This window comes from Hippoglossus stenolepis, chromosome 4, assembly GCF_022539355.2.
Source record: "Hippoglossus stenolepis isolate QCI-W04-F060 chromosome 4, HSTE1.2, whole genome shotgun sequence".
In the NCBI taxonomy this organism is placed as follows: domain Eukaryota; kingdom Metazoa; phylum Chordata; class Actinopteri; order Pleuronectiformes; family Pleuronectidae; genus Hippoglossus; species Hippoglossus stenolepis.
In genome coordinates, this window is record NC_061486.1 from 12932748 (window position 1) to 12957104 (window position 24357).

Genomic DNA, 24357 nt, shown 5'->3' on the forward strand with positions numbered 1-24357 from the left:
ATGATATTTCCTTACTTCTCCCTTGATGAGGTCCCTGTGCTTTGGACAATAGACCTTCTTGTCCTCCAGGAAGATGCAGTGGCATTGGCGGGCGCACATGAAGTGGTAGTTACTGGTGCATGAGGTGAGGCAGCAGCCAACGGTAGCCCCTGGCTTTTGACACTTCTCACAGTGCTAAATAGAAAATAGAAAGTATAAATGTATGAATAAGTCAAACTCAGTCCAATAAATATACACTGAAAATCAAGTGAGGGAACTTGTGATGGACAAAGTATCCCATCTTACCAGCTGTTTTCCCCTGAGAACAGCCATATGAACATTTTTCAGTGCGCCATCATCATCCTCAAACACCTCAGCAGACCACAGGGCACAGTTCACATGGGTCCAATCGTTCTGGCCGATGTACAACAGCCTGCCACCCTCCTAAAACATACAGAAATGTTGAAAGTGACATAGATTGACCTTTGTGTGTGTTTAAGAGATTTTAGGTGGATTTCTGACTCACATTAGTGTTCTCGTCTCCATATTTCAGACACAGGACACACTGCCTATTATCAATCACACCCGGTGGAGGAGGGAGCTCTGGGCTGTCTTCACGATCTAAGGGGGAAAGGTCAAGTTAGAATTTGGGAATACACAGATGGTGACAAGATGTAAGAAACAGTGTTAAGTATTCACACACATAATTGTTTATTATCTTACCAGATAGGAGTGGAGGTGGTGGTGGTAGAGAGGGAGGGAGAGGAGGAGGTGAGGCTGGCGAATCTGGTTCACCGGGGGTCTTGGGACGGGGAGCTGGTATGATCTTTTTCATGAGGTGGGGGTGCTCAGCGCGGGAAAGCTCCTGTCTCTCCTGCCACTGGGCGTAGTTGTGATCCAGGGATGGAGGCAGCACAGCGTTCGGGAGGAGCCCATTGCTGTGGAGTAATGACGAGCAGAGACAGGGACATTTCTATTAGTACCAACATTGATTGGGTAAAATATGAAGTATTGATTGTTTTATTTCCGAAGCACTGATGTAAACAACTGAACTACCAAAGTTCAAATAACCACACACATCACTATGTAGATTTACAACTTAAGTGAAGACTAAGGACATGAAAAAGTCTCCAAGCAAATAATTCTGGGTTAATGGGAGCATACACAGGTGCTCAGACATTTCCTGACTTCTGGTTTTCGTCGCTTCTGTCCAGCATTTAATGTTTAACAAGTTTGGATGTGCATGCTTTTGTTAACTTCCTAAACCCCCCTAACCTTCTAAAATTTTATTTAGGATTAGGGAAGTTAGATCTTGAGGCATTAATTGTTTAATTGTTAGTCTGTGCAATGGTAGATTTCCCTCTTGAATAGATTTACTCGACTTAACTCATGTCCTTACATACATTACAAATATATACTATAAACAATAAGCCTATGATGATGCAAATATATCTTCTCGGACACTTGGATGACACCACAAGAGCAGTATGGAGGCATTTTATGTTTTTTTCTGATGTTTTTGTCAAGTGTTTTGTGGACTCAACCACTTCACCCACCCCTCCATCGGCATAGTGGTGAGTAGACAATGAGTGAATTTTCATTTTTGGGTGAACCATCCCTTTAAGTCTGATACTTTATAAACCAGCAGAGGCTTTAAAACAGGCATCCATCCAATGGATGGCCACACGATCCACTGCGTGGATCACTGGTTTCCTGGACCGAGGCACTGATACATAATGCAAGAGAGCAAACTGACAAGTAAACCACAATTAGACCACAAGTATGTATCAGAGAGCCTTCAAATGAAATTTGACACTCGTAGGGTTTGCCTCCCACAACGCCTCGAGGCGAGGCAGGATAAACGGCCGAGGAGTGGTGATAGCTCGATTTAAGTGAGAGAGTTAGGGAGTTAATGAGTGTGAAAGAGTGTGTAGTGGTTAATTTCAATAGGCTGAACAGTAAAACACACTATTCATATACTTTGTGAAAGGTTCCTGCTGCCATATAATGGCTATGACCTATTCTTTCTAATAATCTAGATAAACCTGACATCTTTGTGAACAGCATCAATTATTCATAAGTACCATTTTATTATGAATCATTTATATAAAAGCACCAATCAATATATAATATAATATATTTAACTACAGCTGTGGGGAGTTGATTTCATTGATCCATTACTCTCTAGTCAGTGCAGACTAATAGAGATACTGACTACATCTTTCCACCAGATACTGTAATAATCACATCACTCACTCACATTCACCACTAAACTGTCCAGTGGGTTCATTAATCAAATAGACTGTGTAATCAGTTTCATTACTGCAGCTTTAAATCGTGACTAGGACCTTTAATCACAGTCACTGTCCTGACTTAAGTACGACTGACCAGCATACAACTTTGCAGATTTCCACTCTTACGAAATCCTAATCTTTCTACTTGGCTCATGTTTCTTCAGGGGTTGTTGGTAAAGTCAGCCCACACATTTTAGAAATATTAATTCAATGCTTTCTGGTTCCATCCTTTACCCTGATGATGATCCTGCAGCTTCTCCCAGAGAAACCACATCTTACTCTTCATTTCAATAATTACAGACCTACAGTTCCTGAAAACGTCAGTTCTTCTTCTTTCAAGGGTCTTGGAACGGGATCACGTTACAAAAGTACCCAAAAAATTCTTCTGTGCAATTACCAACATAACTCGCAGCTCAAGTTTATAAAATAACAGCACATCACACACTTCACAAAATTGAGAGCAATGCATCCTGGGAGGCATCTTTAAATATTGACTTTCAGACTCTTCATGTTAGTTTGAGCTTTCAGTCAGTACTGTTTCCTGACCGCGTGGATATCAAATCATACAATTTGAAACAAAATAAACCAGTAAGTACATAACTTGTCTTAATGTAGAAAAACATTTTTGAATAATGACATCATAACTCTGTAAAAGTCATTGAGAAGCAACTGGTAATATAAATGATGGCTTACATAACTCTAATGAGTTAGTCAGAAGAGTTGGACACTGACCACTGAACACAAACTCTTGCATTGACTATGGTGTGATAGACACTCACTTGGCAGAGACTTTTTGCCTTTCCCAGAACCTGGACTCTTTCGCTTTGAACCATGGGAAGATCCGGTCCATTTGCTGAAAGAGAAAACATGCAATGAAGTTTGCACACTAAAGCATTTGCACAGACCATAATTAGGGGCAAGAATTGCAGTTAGTCATACTGTAGCTCAACAGAAGGGCCCTAGCTTGATGCTGCCATGCCTTGACTAAGATACTTCACCTATTCATGCTGCAGGAGTACACCAATCATAGGATATAAAGTTATTTTTTGTTATTATTAAAAACACAAGATGTGTTGGTGCACGTTTTTGTAAAGCTGTGTGTGTCAAAAAAGAATATTGCATAATATAACTTCATACAAACACAGAGCCTGAGTGAGAGCCTGTGAGCTGCTCTGCAATGTTGTGTTTCCATTGGTGCTGAGGGGACTGATTCAATCTATAGCATTGACATTGACAGGTACACAAACTAAAGAGTGGAAGAACCTCATTGATGTTACAAAAGCATGTGGTATTGCACACATGCAGAAGTGCGACAGTGAACACACGGCAAATAGCTCTGCATACGTTGCACATATCCCCAAGTTAGGGATCTCATATGTTAATATGATAAGTGTAAAAAATGTTTTGGTACATTACTAAAGTGTGACGGGACGGGAATTTAGAATATGGCGGGACGCCACAGTCTAGATAATTAATGAGAAGTTCTTACCCGAATAAAGAAAGACTTGACCATGCTGTTTGCTTTCCTGCTCTCCGGCTGGCCACCGTCACCATTGATGGCTGTTTGAATGATTCGCACGACGTCGTCACTAAACTCCAGCTGGGAGAGAAATGGAGAACGGACACACATATGGCGAGTAATTGTTAAAACAGTGAAGTGGCGATGGACACTGGAAAAGTCATTAACAAAACTATTCATCTCCCTGACAACAGATTCAGAAGAGACCAATAGTTAAATCTACAACTGTAACTGTTGTCATAGCTTCAAAGTTATGACTGTAATAGATACAAACTGCTCTGCGAGATGAATAAAACCTCACTTTTCCAGACAACAGACTGAAAACATAACATACCACTGAATTGTAGCGGCCTTGATCCATCTTTTTCTCAACATTGTCCAGGTCTGGAGGGGAGTCACTGGAAGGTGTGGAGGTGACTTCAGTCAGAACTGGAGGATCTGGGCCCTCGGGGGAACGACGGGACGGAAGACTCTCCTCTGTCTCTGGGTTCAGCTCCGGAGGCTTCACCGCCTGCCCCAAAGCCAAAGGGTTACACACTGAATATCACTATCCTGTTCATTAAGCTGCAATTGCTCATTCAGGTGTTCTAACTAACAATAAATAGTTGTTCTGAAATCACAGAGGAGGAAGCAACAGTGTGTATCTGACCTGTCTGTAGCGTAACAGGTGTGTGGATGTACGCGAGTTGAGCAGTGCAGTGAGGACGTGGCGAATGCAGCCCTGAAGCTCCCTCTCTAGCGCCGTCCTCCACTCGGCCGGATGGCGCTCAGTACATTTGGTACAAGTGTAGGCAACACTCTCTGGCAGCTTTGACAGTACCTCATACATTTCATCTGGGGGACAGTGGGAGACGACAGGTCATTATTGTGTGTTATTAAGTTTATTGTCTTTCAGCATCTCATCAGCATGACAGCGTTCCCAGAGCAGCCTGTCAGTCATTTGCACAGTCACTGACAGCTGACAAGACAAATAAAGAACAAGTGCTGCGGAATATTAAATACAGAGCTCCACTTGTGAGGAAAAGAGAGAAAACTTGTGTTTTAATACACGTCTCTACCTGGCTTGTGTGGGGCCTACTAACCTGTCAGGTTTTCACACTTGGCATGAACCCAATGGTTACAACGACCACACTCCATCATCTTGCTGTCATAGTCATCGTCATCATAGCACTTATCACAGAGTGGGCAGAAGTTCCCTGAGGGATAAAACGGTGACAGTTACATTCTGATTAAACAGCTTGGCTAAGATTAAAATGTCCTTTTAAAGATGTTGCTTCAAAATATAGAACAGATTCTTACGAAATTATTCTCCTTCTAACCCAGAAAAAAGAAATCTGAGGTGTAATTATGCTCACCTTTAGCAAATAGTTTGGCACAGTCATGACACATGGAGAAGTCATGTGACCATTGGGCATCCCAGGACTTCCCAGGTTTAGTGGCTCCACAACTCTTACAGCGCACACACTTGGTGCAAACCTGGAAAGAAAGAGCACACAAGCAAGGCGCTGACTACATGGCAAAAACTTGCGAGCAGTTGTTTAAAGAGCAGGGATGGTGTGAAAGTGACACTGTGAGAGGAGTTCAATGTTTTCATAGACACGGCCTGTGAGAGGCTCCCATGAATGTGAGTCGCGCAGTGGTGAGAAGCTGGAAAAATGTGTGAACAAAAGGAGAGGTTAAGAGAAAAATGTGTGCGCATGATGCTTAAGTTTGACTAACGTTTGTCAGTGGTGCAAACTGTGTTAGTTACACAAAGGTGAAAGCGTAGAGGGTGTCTAAAGGAAGAGATGTGTGTGTGTGTGTGTCCATACCCAGACTCTCTTCTTCTTGGTGGGTCTGGTTGGATGGTTGGGACCCAGGCACTCCGGGTGATAACTGTTGCGGCACTTATCACACTCTAGCAGCTGCTGCTACAGTGACAGAAACAGAGAGTGAGATGATATTATTTTAAAATGAAAAGTGGCCACATTAAATTGTCCATGCTCAACAAACAACACAGATCTGTTCACAGCAAATTGGCAACAAGTATGTGACCTGGTTCCAACATGTAATGGTATCATTCACCTTGTATGTAAGATGTCATGCATACATACATTAACTACAGTGTAATGGAGGTAACTGAGTGGCACATTCATTGTGGGCTTCATGGATGGATGAACATCATAATTAAAAGGCATTACGATGCAGCTACAGTTTGAGCTGTACAGAGCGGAGCGTGGCAGAGTTTATAGACAGCCACTTAAGTGGCAACTAGAGTCAAGTTTTTCCTGTGGGTTTGGGTCAACACAGTCAACCCACGTTAAGGCTTTACAACATACAGTTAATGTGCCGCAGCACATTTTTTCTTTTCCAAACTATGAGCCATTGTGCTATTTAATATTGCAAAAAAATAATACATCGGCAAGTTAAAATGTCCAGTGTGTAAGATTTAGGTGAAAGGGATGTATTGGCAGAAATTGAATATAAAATAATCATAGTGATGTTTTCACTAGTGTGTTTCATCTAAATTGTACGAATTGTTATTTTCTTCACCCTAGAATGGGCCCTATATATTTAAATACTTTATATTTACATCAGGAGCGGGTCCTCCCTACGAAGGCCGCCATTATTTTACAGTAGCCCAAACTGGACAAACTAAACACCTGTTGAGTTTTTATGACAACTGAAGGCTACCACAGGTTCTCTTTCATGTTTGGAAGGGGAGGGTGTGCTGAGGGGTGTTCAGCTGGAACATGCAACTTCTCCACTAAATTCTACACACTGAACCTTTAAAGACCTTATCATGACACCACTTAATATTTATCTGGTAATGAAACACTGCTTAATGCTTGATACAATATGTAGGTTTTATGATCATGTAGCACAGACTATCTGTGATGCTGGAAGCCTCCAGTATCACCAGGAGTTGAGATTTCAGACTTTTCAGCTGCACTGTGAGATGTGAGGTCAGAAAGTGACAGAGATCTGCTGCTGTTCATTTGGTCACAGATTAAAGCCAATCAAATAAATACATGTCTCAATGCTCTTTGGGCAGAGATTTGGTTCATTGAACTGGCTGCAATAAATCAATTTCCCTACCAGTCACATCTTATGCCGCAGACTACTGACAGACCAATAACCAACAAGTTCATACAACCTACTTAACATGTAGCCACTGGACATAACAATTCAAAAGACACATGATTGTGTTGTGTAGACCAAATATGTATACATATATTTCTAACATAACAACCATGCTACACTAAGACCATGAGTTAAATAATAAAATCATGGAAGGATTCCAAGAAGCTGATTAAGTGCTGTCTGCTGGCAAGCTTCTTTCTAAGGAAGATTCTTCAGCCTTTACACACTGTCACTCTAAACTAAGCTTCTTTTGTGAGCAGCTTTGAAATGAACAGAACTGAACTGAATGGCTTACTTTAGTTTTCTGGTGCTGGCGCCCACAGACCTGGCAGAATCGACATCGTCGACAGCACCAGTTCTCAATCTGCTCCTTAAGAGGGCGCTCCGATTCCCCCAGGCAAAAGAGATGGAACGGTTCACAGCATACCTGACAGAAGACAAACTAACGATAAAGAGACAGAGAGAGAAACAGCAGACAGGGGAAGGCAGCAGGGGAAACAGAAGAGATTGTTAGAAGTTTTTGTTATTACGCAGACAAATGAATAAGAAAACTTTTAACAACAACAACAACAACAACAACGAAGACAGTTTTTTTACCTCAACATTACCGCTGCTTGCACATAAGAAGCAGAGCACCCTGGGTGTGACCGGCATGGAGGTGAGCAGGCTGAGGCCACCTGCCTCCCAAACCTTCTCCACATCATGGTCCTTCTTGAAATCCACTCTGATACGATGCACTCCGTCGCAGGGCGCTCTGGACTTCGTCTGGCCCCTAGTCGAGGGAGTGCTCAGCCAGTTTAAAGTACTGCTGCCGGGGGGTTTAGTTGTCAGCGGCTTCAGGTGATTATCACACAGGAGAAGAGAGACATAGGGTTAATATTGGGAATTATATGTGGTCGATGTGAAGTACCACCGTTTTTAGAAATAAAAAAGTGAACTCTTCTTACCTTATCTTTTGGTCTCTGTTTGGGAGATGGAGGGACAGTGCGAGAAGTTGGCTTCTTCAACTGTTTTGATTCGACTATTAAAAAGAGACAGGACATAACATTCATATTGTGTTGGGTATGAACTATATATCTCTATCAAAACTTTACTTAAGGGAATACGGTGCAGCCAGTTTAATTTTTTTTTACCTGTATCTGAAATATTTGTAGCGGAGCTCTGCTGTTGCAGTGAGTGCTGCTGGGGCTTCTTCTTGGACTCGTTCAGAGGAATCTTGGGTGAAGCATCTTTTTTTGGAGGCGCCTGACTCATAAGAGCCCGTTGTTGCTGGGATGCTTGATGAGACTGCGTAGACTGAGAGGGCGAATTCTGGGCTGAAGATGACGAGGAGGAGGAGGATGATGACGATGACGAAGAAGACGACAAGGAAGAGGAGGATGACGAGGAGAAGGATGCTGGTATAGGCAGATGTGGTTTGTGTCCCTTCTTACTGGTGACACTGGCCGTGACGGAGAGCTGTTTGGGCTCTGATGTCGGGGCTGGAGATGGAGCCTGGGCTGTGACTGTGCTGGGGGTCTGAGGTGAATCAGCAGGGGCAGGGGAAGATGTGAGGGCGGGTGATGATTGCTTTGAGGATGGTTGCTGCCTTGACTTCTCCTCTCCCAGCTTTAGAGGAGGAGTTTCACTCTTTCTGCGAGGGGGCTCTTCCTTTGGTGGTGCAGGAGACGACTTAGGGGCAGACTCTGAGTTCAGTCCTTTACCCGGATTGAGACCCTCTCTCCTCTCAGACAATCTGTACTTTTTCTTGTCCTTCTTGCTTTTGCCTTGCTTCTGAAGAAACATCTTTGAGGGCATCCACTGCAAATTCTGACACTTCCTCATCCTGTAGATAGAGAAATTTACAAAGTTCAACACGGCATTTCTTAACGATCTAATTAAAAAACTAATTTGTAATAAAATGATCTTCAATACTCTCTTGAGATTGATAATAATCCTGCACAACAAAGGGCTCATCGTCTTACTTACTTGCAGCATTGCTTTTTAATGTTTCGTCCTCCAAACTTAGGCTTGTCGAGACAGTTAGTACAGATACCACAATCCTCTGGAACCTGGCAGCCTGAGCATTGGCCACAGCGTCGTGACCGACGTCCCTTCTTGGGAGGAGCTTCTTGAATGGACTTTTGACGTGTTTCTCGTGGCTTTATGGGAGGGGATTGAGGCTCTGCCTCTTCAGAACCTGCTACTGATGACTTGTCTGTAAAAAGAGAAACATCATACATGCAATTTAACAAATGTAAACTAGGGTGCTTTTAAAAAAGAATGATATCTATTACATTAAAATTGGTTAAAAAAACACTTTTTCTCTATCATATATAGATTAGAATTTTAAAAAATCTAACTTAAGCAAATAAAAACCAGGGCTTTTATTTGTATCTCTCAGCTGTGTGAACAATACTCCAAAGCAACTTCTAGTTTTATGATATAGAAATTATAATTATATTATTATTTTTATTATTAAGCCCCTATTCAGAATAAAGACATAAACTTGAACAGTTGAGCCCAGATTATTAACTTACAAACAACAAAGTAGTGACAATAAAACTGAGTGTGCCTTACCATCATTCCCCATGGAAGATAGGATCTTCTCTCTCTCCTCCCAGGGCAAGGCACTAAGTGTGGGCATATCATCAGGGAACACTGCCCGATTACGGCCAAGAGCCACAGCTGCACGACGACATACATGTTTGATGCGTGGACCACGGACTGAGGTCTCTGACGAGTCACTCTCCTGGCCCTGCTCACAATCACACATCACCACAAAAGAGTTAAACAAATGTTTGAGGAGCTTCATAATAAGAAGCGAATACACATGTGTACATGTTCAATACAGAAGGCTGACATTTTAAGATATTGCTTATGTCCTTAGGATGCTAGATTTTATTTGTTGTAAATGCTTGACTGAACCAAACCGAACTCTCATCTATGAACAATGTGCAATAATAAAGATGATGATGTGGTGACAGGGGAGGAGGGTTGGTTTGAGTTCAGCTGAAACAGTTGAAAATGTGCAGTGACTGCCTATAATCATTTAATCTTTAGATTAACAGTAGAAGAACAGATGAGTATATTCTGTTCAGAAAGACAATACTTTCAAAAGTAAAGCCAGTGCAGCGTTCTGCATAATGTATGAAGCAAACAGAATTCCCCTTATGTAACACCCTCTGTGGGACTTTCCTATTATCAAGTTTCAGTTTGAGTACAAACACAGATTTCTATTTTTAACAAATATTCATAGCAGCATGTCAGAGCCACTTGCTTGTGGCTATATAATGTGAATGAGAGAAACGGAGAAGAATTTAGGTGAGACACAGTAACATTGAAGGCAACAAATGAACAGGAAAACTGACCTGGACCTTGGTCTGGTCCGCAGGCTTCAGCTTACTCTTCTTCAAGTCAAAGAGCTGTGCTTTGGCCTTCTTCAGTAGTCCAACTACCCGCTTGTCACTCACAGGCTGTTTCTCTGCTTGGTCCAACACTGATCCAAGAGAGGAGACAGGAAGCTGTTGTCTACCCGGCTGCCCTTGAGGGCTTGCAGTCTGCTGGTTAGGAGCACTTTGTTTCTCCTTCTCCTTTTCTGCATCCTCCGTTTCTGGTCCTTTCTCAGAGGGTCTACCTTTTTTGGGTAAGCGTCCTTTAGCGATGGACACAGGAACAGAGGAATGGGGCCCACGTACCTCTGAGGAGGCAGTGTCAGAAACCGTGTCAACTGAGGTCAATTTTTTTCTCCCTGGAGCCTTTTTTGGAGCAAGAGATAAAAGAGCATCTTCTGAGTCCCTCCCATCCTTCCTCCCTTCCTTCTTATTCTCCTTCTCTCGGATTTTCTCTGAATCCCTTTCTTTTTCCTTAGGAGCAGGTTCCTGGGGAGCTGGTGAACTTTTTTCTTTACCTCCTTTACCAGCTCCTCGGCCTGTGTCCTGGGCACTGGAAGGAAAGATAGGGAAAAGTGGGGAAGAAGTGGCAGATGTAGTTGACAAAGGAGGTGGGTTTCCAGCAGCTCCCCTCCTGCTTTCAGGTGTCCCTTGTGAGGCCAGACTCAGGGATACGGTGGAGAAGGTGCTGAAAGAAGCAGGAGTTAAGGCACTAGTGGCTAGTGGACTTGCAGAGACCCCTGGCAAAGAGCTGGGGTTACTACTTTTGACAGAGCCCATCAGCACAGACCTCTCAGAGGAGCCTTTCCTCATAGATATCTGGCCTCCAATTTGGCTGCTGCGTCTGGTCATTGAATGAGAAGGAGACCGCGGGTGGCCCCGTAGCGTTCCAGTGACAAGTCGTCTCCTGCGCCGCGAGGTTCTGCTGGAGCCAGAGGATGACTGGTGTGGAGAGTGAGAGCTAGAGATGCTCCCAGAGGATGACTTCAGGGTAACAGACTCAAATATCCTTGAGTGGGCCTCACTAGGTGTAAAGCGTGGAGCGCGGAGCAATGGGCTGCGTTTCTGGAGTGGTGCATCAAAGCGAGATGAGGAGGGATGTTGGTGGTGGGTATGGCTGTGAAGAGGGGCAAATAGACGAGTTCCTGTTCCTGCTCCACTGCCTGGTGCAGGGAATGCCACTGGAGCAGCTCCCCCTGCTCCACTAACACTTTGGGGCAGCAGCCCAACATCTTCAGCTGTGAGAGGGGGAGGACGGAAGTTGTCAAATACAGGCTTACGAATGAGGCCTTCCTTGGCATATTTAGCAGAGGAAAAGTACTGATGTTCAGGGTGGGACAGGGACGTCCAACGGAAGGTGGGCTCCCTCAAAATTGAGCGGCTACGTTTGTCTGCCAAGCTGGACATCACTGACGGGCCGGACAGAAAATGAGGCATCCAGGGGGACTGCGAGTGGTGTTCACTGATAGCAGCTGTGTTGGAGGAAGCTGACTGTAGAGGTTGTGGAGGGGTGAGGAGAGGCGGAGGTGGAGGTGAAGAAGAGGAGGAAGCTGTGGATGAAGCTTGCTGGGAATTTACAAGTGTAGAGGAGGACATCAGCACTCCTGTTGGTGGACTGATGATCGGCTTTTTAGGCCCAGTGGTGAGAGTCTCTCTCACTCTCTGGCTCTGACCTCCCCGGCCAACTGCTGGTTCTCTCCGGCCTCGTCGATTCCTCTCTGCCGACACATGCTCATGCTCAGGCTCTGGCTCAGAGGGAGGGGAAGGAGGCCGTGAACTGTGCAACAGGTTGCCCTCCCTCTCTCCTTGCGAGGACGGAGAATGATCCTCTGGCTCTGACAAAGCCTGTGTGGCCTCAGAAGCCTGGGAGTCACATGATGAGTCATCCAAGCTTGGGCTGCTGGATCTGGAAGACTCTGCAGAGGAGAGCTGGGAGGAATGCTGCGACACAGCACTTGAGCCACAAGATGCAGCGCTACTGCTAAATCGCCCATTGGTGGCATTGTTGGTGTTGTCGTTGTTGAGCAGACTGGCAGCAGTTGATGGAACCGTGGGGATAGGGGCAGCAGGTGGAGGAGGGGGGAGGGAGTCATTTTGAGCGGAGGTACCAGTGCTAGTAACAGCAGGTGTAGAGACCAGGGCAGGAGCCAGTGAGGAGGAGGTGGTGGTGGTGGAGGTGAGTGGGGCAGATGCAGAGACAGATGAGGGGGTGGTTTCTAACCGTGGCATCTTCACATGTGGTGGTGGCATTCCAAAGCCACCCTCATCTTCAATGAAACGCTTAGGGGTTTTGATGATGCGAAGGGAAACAGTGCTGACCACAGGCATGATAAACTGTCTGATGTTCTTCAGTTGTGTCTTCCTGATGCCAGTTTCAATGGCTCCTGTCCTACTGCCGCCAATGGATACAGCTTCTTTCTCCAATCGCTTCTGTGCTCCTTTCTTAGCTCGCTGCAGCAGCTGTTTAGCAATGGTTGCATCAGTGCGTTTAGAAGGGGGGACAATTCTGACAGGTTTTCTATGGCGAGGGCTTTTTCTGAGGCCCACCGTCTTGCCTGGCTTGGAGGGAGATGGGGAAGCAGGTGGATTGGAAGAGTCCTGGTCCTCAGCTCCATCTACATTCCTCAGCATCAACTGCTGGGGAGTATGTGGTTCTGCACCTCTATCCCCCCCTCTGGCCCTAAAGGCCTTGCTTTTCCCTTCCCCACCTTCAATAGAGGTAGAAAGCTGTGCTGCAGCAGCAGCAGCAGCAGCTGCGGCCTCAGCTTTGAGCCGTTCAGCAGAGGGTGGTCGACCACGTCTGCGTCGGGGTACACCAGGCAAAGTCTTAAGCCGTGCCTTGAGAGGGGTAAGTTTCGTTGCTCTTAGCCTCTTCAGGTTGGTAACTTTGGATTCACCCCGCCCCCCTTTGGGAAGCTTTGCCTCACTGTCATGAGGCTGAGTAGAGCCAAGTGGCATCCTCTTGGCACCCTTTCTGTCCGTGTCCTCATCTGTGTCCATGCCCAACTCAGACCCAGCCTGCCTACTGTCATCCCCTGCTGCATGGCTGCCTGTACTCCAAGCTTTCTTGCTACTTGAAGATGGGGGTCGACCTCTTCTCTTTTCCCCGGTGCCAGGTGGCCTTCCGGGCAGCCTTTTTACCTTGTCAGCTGGCCTTTCTGGACCCTCAGGTTTTGTCTGTGTGGGGGTGGGAAGCAAAGAAGGGGAAGGTAGACTTGTAGCAGCTTTCTGGGCTGTCAGGGCCCGTGGTGGTCGGCCTCTGGGCTTCTTCTCTTGTATGGGTGGGCCTTCTGATAAAACCAGAGAGCAAAACAAGGGACATTTAGGTGGCATGGAAGAATTAGATATAGACAATCCGTACAGGAATAGGCATCTCAAGACAACTGCAAGGTCTCTGATAGGCCAGCAGGGAGTTACTTTACCTGAAGAGGTTGTTGAAGCACACTGTACTCTTTTCTGCTCGGCAACCATCCCAAATCCTCCAAATGCTTCTTCCTACAAGAAAAAGGGAAAAGCTATTAAATCCTTTGTGAACATACAATTTATGTAATGATAAAACACAGCATAGAAGCAATGGTTGGACAAATGTACAACTTCGATCATGCTACATAATTGTCAGTTGGCCTAAATGTGCAACACTAATATCAGTTCAGAAGTAGGCCTCAGATAAGAAATATAGCTTCGAGGCTATGAAATGCTCAATCACTTTCGCTTGCTGGCTCACACTGTGCTTTCCTGTTCTTTGGTTTTCAGGGTGACATGTCTGTAGCCAGAGAAGTCTCAAACCACAACTGAGATTGAATTGCTAACATCCACATCTTACTGGGTGACTAACACATCGCCCCGCATTCCTGCTCCCTGAAGGAAATGTTATATTCTAAGAGTGGTTGCTCATAGATGTACAGTCAGACAGAGAGCCCGGACACAGACAAAACAAAGAGGCCTTAAAGGGATAGTTCACCCAAAAAGGAAAATTCACTCACGATCTACTCACCACTATGCCAATGGAGTGGGTGGGTGAAATATAAATGACATTGTTTCCAAACGAACATGAATGTCGGGGTTTGCAGACACTTGGATGACACCACATGAGCAGTATGGAGGCATTGTTATGTTTTTTCCTGTTGTTTTATTATGTCTGAGGGAGGACTCACCATTGACTTCAATTGTATTGGATTCTTCTGTACCACTGTTTACCCCTGAGACTCCAGACGTGTTTTGTGGACTCAAACACTTCACCCACCCCTCCATCGGCATAGTGGTGAGTAGATAATGAGTGTATTTTCATATCTGGGTGAACTATCCCTTTAAGTCTACAACTGTACGAGCAGCCCTGTGAGTTTAAAAAGCTCATCAAACAGCTCCATCACACAAGATGTGTGATGTTATGAGGTCTTGTGGTGCACAAGGCCATGTTGTTGCCTTCCTATGGTGATATATAATTTACGCAGTAAGCATTTCAGAGCATCTCAGATGGAGCTTATCACACTTAAAGGAGACACATTGTGCTTTTTTTCAATTTTTCATCTATTGAGGTTTAAAGTTTTGTGTATGTAAAAGATTAAAATTCCCAAAGTCCACAGTAAAGTTGGCTCCTCCAAAGAAAACACACCTCAGTAGTCTAGCCAATACTTCTACAGCATCATGATGTCAGATGGCCCCAGTTTGCATAATGTATGCCCTTAACAAAGCCAGTTAAAGGAAGAGCGAAGGTGAACATTTCCTACATATGGTGGAAGTGGTTTACCAGTCACTCCAGAGTGTGACAGCCCGCCAATCAGAGCAGACTGAGCTTTATTCGGAGGGGGCCTTAAAGAGACATCGACATCTGACATCGACTTCTTAAAAGCGGAATTGTTTCTCTTTTTTCATCTCTTGGTCCATGACATAAAAAACAAGTCTTCATCTATGCACAAGGCACTGGGACTGATAATGCATCAAAAAGCATTTGTGAACCTTATATGGCAGATAAACCAGACTATAATGAATGTTGTGGCATGTTCGTGCACAGCAAAAACATACTATATTCCAGGAACAAATGCAAGCAGACATAATGCACCTGGCAATTGAGTGAGTGTTATTCCTCTCACTGAATTACCAACTTTGACATGTTATCTGTGGTGGTTCAAGAAATGAGCGAGTAAATGTAATACACTGTAAAAACAGAAAAAAAATAATCCTCTCGTGCTCTCAGTACAACACTGAAATTATCAGAGGATGATTAACATCTTGAGAATTCAGTGTGTGTCACTACTTCTTCCAATCAGGGTGTGTGTGTGTTTAAGAGTCGAGGTGAGTATGTCATTTCATCATGTTTATTTATAGCAGCATGCAGGGATACAGTCGAGGTCTCGTTGGCCCAGTTTGTAGAGCAGCTGCTAACCAAGTGTGCGCACACAATTACATGAGAACTGATTTGCACCAGCCAAGAATTTCACACATCCTGATGTGTGCTACCAAAGTCTCCTTTATTTGTTCAAAATCACAATATAAACAACAACAGATAGTCAACAATGCTGTTTATCCTGGTATGAAATATAAACCTGAGCATCCTCCACTCCTCATAGTGCAGCTGAGCATCCTTTTCCTCTTACATCCCTTCCTCACTGTAATACCAGCATCCTCTCCTCTCTGAGATAGCTTCTGCTCCTGGTTGGTGTTGTTGCGGAGCAGAGGGGGGCGGAGTACCAACACACACCTCTGACTCGCTGCTATAGTGTGAGTTGCAGTCAATGACATCACAACACGCTTTAGTAGGGGAGAGTGCACAGAGCGGACTGTGCAGGTTCATGCTGCACATGCACACTCGAACATGTGCACACGCACCGCCCGATGCTGTCAGCCACACAAACACTTCACACATATAGAGAGAGGAGAAAAACCTGCGCATGAACTGCACAGCGAGATGTAAACAAGCGGAGCACAGGAGTGAGGTTTGCGGGGGAGGGGAGCACAGGCGAAGCAAGCAAGCAAGCAAAGCAGAGCAAAGAAAGGAGGAGGTCTGTGGGAGGAGGGAGAGGAGGAGAGAAGAAAGAGACAAGGAAGCAGCATTTTGACCACATGTACCATCAACAACAGAGGGAGCGCGGCAGTCTCCCGGGAGCAGAGGATGAAAAGGGTTTGGGGTTTCAACATGCTCCTGCAGCCGCTTGCCAAATCCCAATCTAAACGGGCCTCCCACACACGACAAGGCACCCCCTTCCTCCCCCTTGCTCCATGCCATGCTCCCAAACACATATTCAGTCACTCACTGCTCGCTCACTTGCTTCCCACCCACTGACTACTGAGCACTAAGCAGCAGCATGTGAAACACAAGGCTCACCATGAGCTCAATAGTAGGGCAGGCAAACGGAGGTACCATCAAGAAGTAAACAAACACTGTAGTAGACTAGCAAGGTGAGGTTCATGCACTGCCTTTTGTTGCAACATGCAAGGGATAAAAAGTTACTGAAAAGATCTGAGTTTCCCTTTTCTTTTTTATCTCTTCTGCTTAAAAATTGTACAAGAATGTTTTTGAACACAAATGTTCTAGTTCTTCTCCTGCTGTCGCTCTCACCACGAGATCCTGAGCAGTTTGACTTCCTGCTGCTCTGTCACATCTCATGTAAATGATCAATACATAAATGACTGGATATGAAATCCAAAGATAAAAGATAAAAGAAAAGGAAACTGATCTGAATCATTGAGGCAACAGCATCATTAGTCCCAAGAGGTGCAGGGGACTGTCCCTGACAGTTATGAGAAGAACATAAATTTGGTTTGAGGTAAACCTCTCAAACTGAAAAGCAAAGGGGACTTTCACTGACAATCAAGACAGCGTTTAGCAGAAATCAAACTGATCCCAGACGACGGGTTGCAGATAAGGGACCAGTTTCCTGGGCAGGATATAAACCAGGCTTTCATCTACACAAGTCTTTTCTTCACTATGGTTTCTCAGACTACCTTTAACATAGATTATATTTAATCACCTACATTAGTCTTCATTACTTAGAGTTAATGCACACAGCTTTAACCTGCAGGAGCTCATAAAAGCTGTAATTAATCACAATAAGCCCATAACTTTTTGAAAGTGTATGAGCAGACAAAACTAGAGCACACCTCTGCCAAGGCTATATTGAAAATGTCGGACTTTTACTTCCATACAAATGTTCCTCATTTCCCAATGTTACGGAAACCCCCTTAACTAAATCGGGAGCAAAACTTAGCAGGTTCTTCCCTGGCCCATGCCCCATCCCTCTACCAAGTACTTTTGCCTCATCCTACTGACAAATAGGGTTGGGCCAATGGACAACACCATTGTGTCCCTTTAGCCCAATCCAACCAACAACCGGACAGACCCTGCCACAAACACAAATGTACACACACATTACAATTCCATTGTCCCTGCTATAATATAGAAAAATATACTAATTACTTATCATTTATGACAAGTTGTTTCCTGCACAAGTTTATTTTCACAAGTCTTTTAAAGGTTCAGTGTGTAAAAGGGATCTATTTGCTGGATATTGAATATAAAATAATCCTAGTGATGTTTTAACTCATGTGTAATCATCTAATTGTTTTCTTTACCTTAGAATGGGCCCTTTTACATTGGAAGTGGGTCCTCTCTACAGAGGACGCTATGTTTCTTACAGTAGCCCAAAACGTAAGTAAAGTAAGTGAGGGGTATTCAGCTGCAACATGCAACTTCACCACTAGATGTCACTAACTCCTACACACCGAACCTTTAATATCGAGTCTGAACATAACAATTCTGTACTTCAAATGATGGCACCTACATTTTGATCAAATTCCCAGTGTATCTGACACATCGAAATAACAGTAGACTAGCTGTTCCCACACACCCTGTTTTTATGAGCTTATTCATCCAAATACTGAGGAACATGGTTTTAAAAAATATGTGTATGTAAGATGAGATGAATGAAAGTTCATCTTGGAGAACAGTGTCGTCAGCAGTGACGTGATACAAAACGCTAAGACGTCTCACTCTGTTAAATTCATTGGAAGTAGAGAAACACACAGTTCACCCATGCTTGTAGAATGGTTGTGGTTGTAGAGTGGTGGTTCTTCTCTCACAAATCTATCTTTGACAAGATAGTGGCTTGCAGAGATCACACAAACTGACAAACAGCCATGTTTCATTTAGAGCTGCCATCAAGTTAATTGACATCAGATGATACAACTGCTACCAGCACATTTGTATTTGAACACAGCGATGCTTAGCACCAGCTGAATGTTTTCTACGCTACATTGCTAATGATAATGATGATTATCAGTGATTCTTGCTAATGATTATTAGTGTAGAAGCTTAGTAAACACACATCATCAATTGTGATGCTCCACTGTAAACACTCAGATTTAGTAGATACACCAAACCCTATTGAAAAATAAACAAACCTACAGACATGTGAAAACATTAGGAAAATAAACAAATTCACTAAGAAAATACTTGTATAGCCCCCAGTCAACCTTGCTCCTTCAAATATAATATTATCATTCATGAAATATTAAATAGCAAAAAAATGACATTGGGTACATTGGTAGATGGATAGTTGGACAAAGGCTCAGTGTAGAAGTTTGTTCTGACTTTTTGTTAGAACAAACCAATAAGAATCTGTTACCAGATAGACTTACTACTGCTTATCAATACCAGCAAACTCAGTTTCCATTATACTTTCTTACCTATGTTAATTAGGTATTGCACTATATTGCACCTAGTTAAGTTTATTCTGGAAGTCAAAAGAAATACAGTTAAGATTTGGAGTTAAAAAAGGAAGAAAGGAGGTGAAATTGGAAATTCAATTTTTTCCTAAGCCAGAAACAAAAGATACCACAAAAATGGTTTAATGACAAGTTAAATTGAAACGCAAGAAACTGTTGGTATGAGAACAAGTGTCTCATCTCAGCTACCTAACTACCCCACACACTCCAACACAATACTCTCCCACATATTTCAATAAATGCAAAATTAACATAAGCCAACATTTATAAATCATCAATATTTCAAACAAATCTTGCTAACAAATGCATTATAATCACAATGACTAGGCAAGCTGAGAAACTTTAAGTCAGACGTTATCCATTTAAAGATAAAAAATCATCTGTATGAATAATGAGGAGGAAAAGAGTGGTAGGAGTTTGGCTCAGACTGAGTGGAAGGATGTCAAATAAATGTTTAATTTGTCAGGTCAGGACCCTGTCAGTCACTGTGATGCTCTTAAGAGGTTATTCCTCCTTACTACTCTGAGAAAAAAACACACATTTTCTTGACACATTCCAAGAAGCTTACATTTACTGTAGAGACACTATGCATCATCCTTTCCTGGAATATAAATTGAAGATGAGCTCATACTCCTATATGGCCCTTTGATGACATATCTCTTCAAAAAGGCCAAAGAGGAATTCCAAGAATTGTGCCAACTACTGCTATTAATTATACAAAGCAGTGAACATGATTAATATGAAAGAATGTTTAAAATCTACTATGAGTCACTGCTTAAAACATCTTGTTTCTTCCACCAGAATGAATTACCCTGTGGTGGGACTGTTTTGTAACCCCTGTCAGCCCCCAAGCAAAAGGTGGACATTTGTTTTTTCAAGTGTCCAAACACTAAGTGCAACTGTTTTCACATTTGTTCGACAGTAACACAAACCAAAACAAACACTTTCCAGGGAAAGGTGCCTCCTCTTCCTACACCTCGCACGTAGGGAGACATGAACAGTCAATGGACAAAGACAAACAGACAGATTGGCATGTGTGTATGGTGTCTGTCTTGAACACACACACACAGGCTGGCTGGCATCCATAGACACACACCCCCTCCTACCCACCCAAGTAGGCTGCTTGAATTGAAGTTCTAATCAAAATAAAGACAAAGAAGGCATGCCCACTTCTGAGTGCAATAAGGGACATAAAGTCTGAGGGACACCCCTACCCCCACACACACACACACACACACACACACACACACACACACACACACACACACACACACACACACACACACACACACACACACACACACACACACACACACACACACACACACACACACACACACACACACAAAGAGTAAGACGACACAATTGTCGCCTTTCTCCCAGTCAGGCAACTCCTAAAGCAGAGGTGAAAGCTCCTTGCCCGCCTGCTGTAGTAGTATAAAGCCATGGATGGGAGGGTCTGTGACTAATTCTCCTCCCAGCGTTGTCCCGTTGGGAGGAGGGGTGTCGCCCCACACCCTTTGATATCCCTGCCTGTGCTCTTTCAGCTGCCTGCACTTTGTGAGAGCTAGAATAAAAGCAGACACAAAGCTTCCTGCTCCAATCCACACGCTGTCTCTGGGATGGGTAAGCGGGTGGGGTGGGGGGGGTTGTCTTCGATTTAAATAGGCCAAACACCTGCTGGACTGAAACCCCTTCCGCTCAAATACACCATTTCTCTCAAATCAGTGAGGCAAAGAGACATTTAGGTTGATACATCTATTCAGCTGCACTTTTGTATGAATGATTAAACATTGATAATAATATGGGGGATGGATAGATGCAGCAGGAGGCATGATATAATGGAGCAAGGACAAAAAGGGAAAATTATGCTAAGCCTGATTAGCTGGACAGTGAGGTTGTGGGGGGTGATAAGATCACACGTTTACAAAAAAAAGTCAACATGGACTAAATTCAGCATCAAAACAAGCAATAAACAATTTGGCCGGATCAGGAAAATGAATTCCCTACACACATAAAGCTAACAAATGCCTTCATTAGGGCAGCAACGGCCGACAAGAACCCTTTTGAGCCACCCCAATAGGCTTAGTGATCCATTCCAAAGTGGCAGCTGTCAGAAGAAAAGTTGCTCTGCCTCTCAGATGGCGTTGTGTGTGTCTGAAGTGGATTTGGGTTTTTCTGCTTGGATGGAGGAAGGAGGGGTGACCAAGTGTCAGGCTGGCACACAGTTCAGGGTCGCCCCGTAAGCTCAGCAGGCTGCAGTGTGACACTGAACAATCCTGCCCCGTTCTGGCCAGACAGGCACTACACTGCTTCTCTATTAAATCCCCACGCTGTGTCCGCATCTTCCACAGGCTTCAGGTGCCAAGGGGGGTTTATTGGTCCAGTCCTGTCTGTACAAGTCCAGACACTGCTATCTTCTCATTCACTGGAGCCAGGGAAGAGGGAATGTATTGTTACATGTAACACCATGCTATCTCCAAAATCTTTATATGATTCAACCTGCAAATTAATTTTATAGACCAGCCTGTGTCTACACACCCCGATCACTGGTATACTCACAGCTTTCAGTCTTTCAGAAAGGGGGTGGGAAGAGCTCAAAAAGCTATTTGAAAACAAAACTTACATTTCAAGTAAAACGTGTGTTTCTCCAGAAAATTATAAAGCATTGATTTAAAATATATTGCACTGTAAAATCAATTGAGTCATCATGGTTTATGCACATCTTCCATTCTATTTAGGTTTTACAGGGACCTCTTATTCCTCCACACATCCCAAACACTGCTGCACTCTGAACGGCCACATGGACTCATGGTGTTGTAAAACGTATGTTTCTCTAGAATACTGTGAAATAAAGATGTTAATATGATATATGATAATTATATATTTTTCCAATATTCAGCCAAATGTAACTGCAACACTGTGAGGATTTTTTATAATCTCCCAAATATCAGCATTCAAAAATGTATTCAAGATCCATGCATTTTTCAAGTTCAGAATAAAAACAAAAAAAAAACGCAGCTAAACGTCAAAGTAGCGTGTGTGCAAACACTCCTGTACTCCAACCAAATGCGACTGGAAGCAGTGGAGCTGGTGGTAAACATCCCCACACAGCGTGCTCCCACTGCATTGAACGCGTGCTGCTCATCATGGAGAAGGAAGATGGTAGTTCGCTAAGGCGAACACACCCCCACATCACACGGTCCGTCAAGAAGGGGCTCGTTGTTATTGTAGCCAGCCCTGCATGCGCACTGTCACGACCGAGTCTCATTTCTCTGCTGAAACCAAGCTAATCCAGACACCAAACCCCGTCGTTACACTCTTACAAGCACTCCAGCGCCGGCGGGGGGAGCGATTCTGGACGGGTGGCCGTGCACCAGACGTCACCCCCGAGCATTATCAGCCCGATATTATTTTGGTACAAGCTACGTAGTGGCTGTGAGGAGACGGGGAAAACATGTCCCCCTCCCATTTTCCTATGCATCAGCAATAGCCCCAGTGGCTAGCGTGGCGTAATGCGTAGCATGGTAGCTGCCCTAGCACACCACTAAAACCCAGCCATGGAAATTATTTACTTTTGTGTGCGAGCTCCGCCAACTCCGGCTACAAAGCTTTAACCCGATGTGTGCTCGGCCGGAGGAGAACACAGCAGCCTCCCGGGCGAACCTGCAACTTTGACGCCGCTTAACGTCGGCAGGGATAATGGTGTGGTTTTAGCTGTGAGGTGTAGACAGCTAGCCTGCGAGCTAACCCATCAAGCTACGTTAGCCGAGCCTCGCTGGACGGTTGGCACCTCACTGAAAAGAGCGAGCTCCTGAGTTCACGCTGTAAATACTGAGCTGTGGAGCTTGTAAGGACCGATTATTAGATAGTAATGAGCAAATCAAGTGAATAACGAGCAGCCCCTTTCACAGAGAAGCTACAGACGGACGCTAAGTTCACGTTAGCTAGTTACAAACCACAATTGTAGACTCTCGCCTCCCTCAAGTTGACATGTCTTGTTTTCAAACACATCACACGCTACCATGAAGGTCCCGGGATGCTACTCTCCGAGCAAACATCCTTATAATAAAACAGACATATTCAAACACTACTTTACTGTGGAGAAATCATATTAAAGCTAAAACGGGACGAGAACTTTTGCTGTGCGTTAATGTGACATGAATATGAAGGCTTCACGTCAAGCTAATGTCAAGGAGCTAACTAGTAAACCAGTTACAACGGCTTAGCTACACACAGCACAGACAGTCAGTGGGTGTACCGGTGTCTGTGCTGTGTGGTAACCGTGCTGTGGGCTGTGATTGCCGGGAAAACACCAGGATTTCTCCACAATGTTTTGGTTCGGTTAGCAGACTGATGCTAGCAGCTGCTCATCCAAACTGAGTGGATGTAGCATGTCCCCCCCCCCCTCACTCCACCGAGGAGGAAACTTTCTCTCAGGTAGAACCGCTGAGAACCTAAATGTGAGAACCCGCCGGTGCCTGAAGTTAACACGGTGACACGTTACCGGGGAGTTTAAGGCCACAACAAGCAACTCAAAGTTAACTGCATCCTGGGCAATGACAAGTTTGCTCCCAGCCCCACTGAGGGAGAGATGGTCAGAGAGTAACCGTTAGCTCCTGGTCTGTGAGAAGCAGCTCTCCGGGGGGACCGAGCCCAGCAGCGGTCCCACCCGACGCTCCGCCGGCTCTGCTCCCGTCCCGTCCCGTGCTTACCTCCCCGCTGCTCGAGTCGCTCGATTCCCCCAAAACATCCCGAAATTTCTGCAGGTTGCTCCCGATGACCGAAGAGACCTGTAGTGCAGCATCAAACCCGGGTCCGAGCCCAGCTGCGTTGGGGTGGCCTCCCGAGACACTCCGCAGAGAGGCAGTAACCCTGATTCGGCCCGCTCTCCTCCCGGTACCGGAGTTGCTGCTCCCTCCGGGCCGAGCGGGGAACCGCCACCGACAGCTGTGCGCCATTTTACACTCTCTGCCTGTCTGCCCTGCGCTCACAGATACATCGGTGGGCGGAACCCTAACCCAGCACTCACATAAACAACCTCCGCCACAGCGCTCCGCTCTCACTGGCCGACACGTCGTTATCCATGTTGCGGGGCGGCACCCAAGAAACCCCGACAATGCATTTCCTCAGCGGCCTCATTCAGACTCTGCATGGCTGATTCCAAATCAGGTTCAGGGGCTTTGCCCGGGAAAGGAGCTCCGCACTTGAATCAGTAGAAAGGACCAGGTCGTTGTTCCCGGTGCAGTTTGAACAACAAGGAAAGTGATGTGTTTTTTTAATAAGTGGCAGTCAAAGTGTAAGATGATACAAGACCAAGTAGAACTGGAAAGGCAGGGCAGTGAATACC

General features: G+C 44.7%; 1 protein-coding gene across 2 annotated transcripts in view; it reads right to left on the minus strand.

Moving 5' to 3' along the window:
- Window positions 1–24086, minus strand: part of kmt2a (lysine (K)-specific methyltransferase 2A) — a 37758-nt gene extending 13672 nt beyond the window's left edge. Inside the window, exons 1-20 of one of the 2 annotated variants that reach the window (XM_035153656.2) lie at window positions 23723–24086; window positions 13709–13781; window positions 10266–13576; window positions 9475–9652; window positions 8884–9112; window positions 8049–8740; window positions 7863–7936; window positions 7513–7749; window positions 7211–7357; window positions 5604–5702; window positions 5148–5268; window positions 4875–4988; window positions 4442–4626; window positions 4127–4294; window positions 3763–3873; window positions 3053–3126; window positions 703–917; window positions 506–600; window positions 286–423; window positions 16–174 (exon numbers count right to left, since the gene is read on the minus strand). In XM_035153656.2, the coding sequence (XP_035009547.2) occupies window positions 16–174; window positions 286–423; window positions 506–600; window positions 703–917; window positions 3053–3126; window positions 3763–3873; window positions 4127–4294; window positions 4442–4626; window positions 4875–4988; window positions 5148–5268; window positions 5604–5702; window positions 7211–7357; window positions 7513–7749; window positions 7863–7936; window positions 8049–8740; window positions 8884–9112; window positions 9475–9652; window positions 10266–13576; window positions 13709–13781; window positions 23723–23968 (6666 nt within the window). In that variant the 5' untranslated portion in view covers window positions 23969–24086. Of the gene's footprint in view, window positions 1–15; window positions 175–285; window positions 424–505; window positions 601–702; window positions 918–3052; window positions 3127–3762; window positions 3874–4126; window positions 4304–4441; window positions 4627–4874; window positions 4989–5147; window positions 5269–5603; window positions 5703–7210; window positions 7358–7512; window positions 7750–7862; window positions 7937–8048; window positions 8741–8883; window positions 9113–9474; window positions 9653–10265; window positions 13577–13708; window positions 13782–23722 lie in introns of both variants that reach the window. The other variant, XM_035153655.2, reaches the window with a different exon arrangement.
- Window positions 24087–24357: the final 271 nt, after the last annotated feature.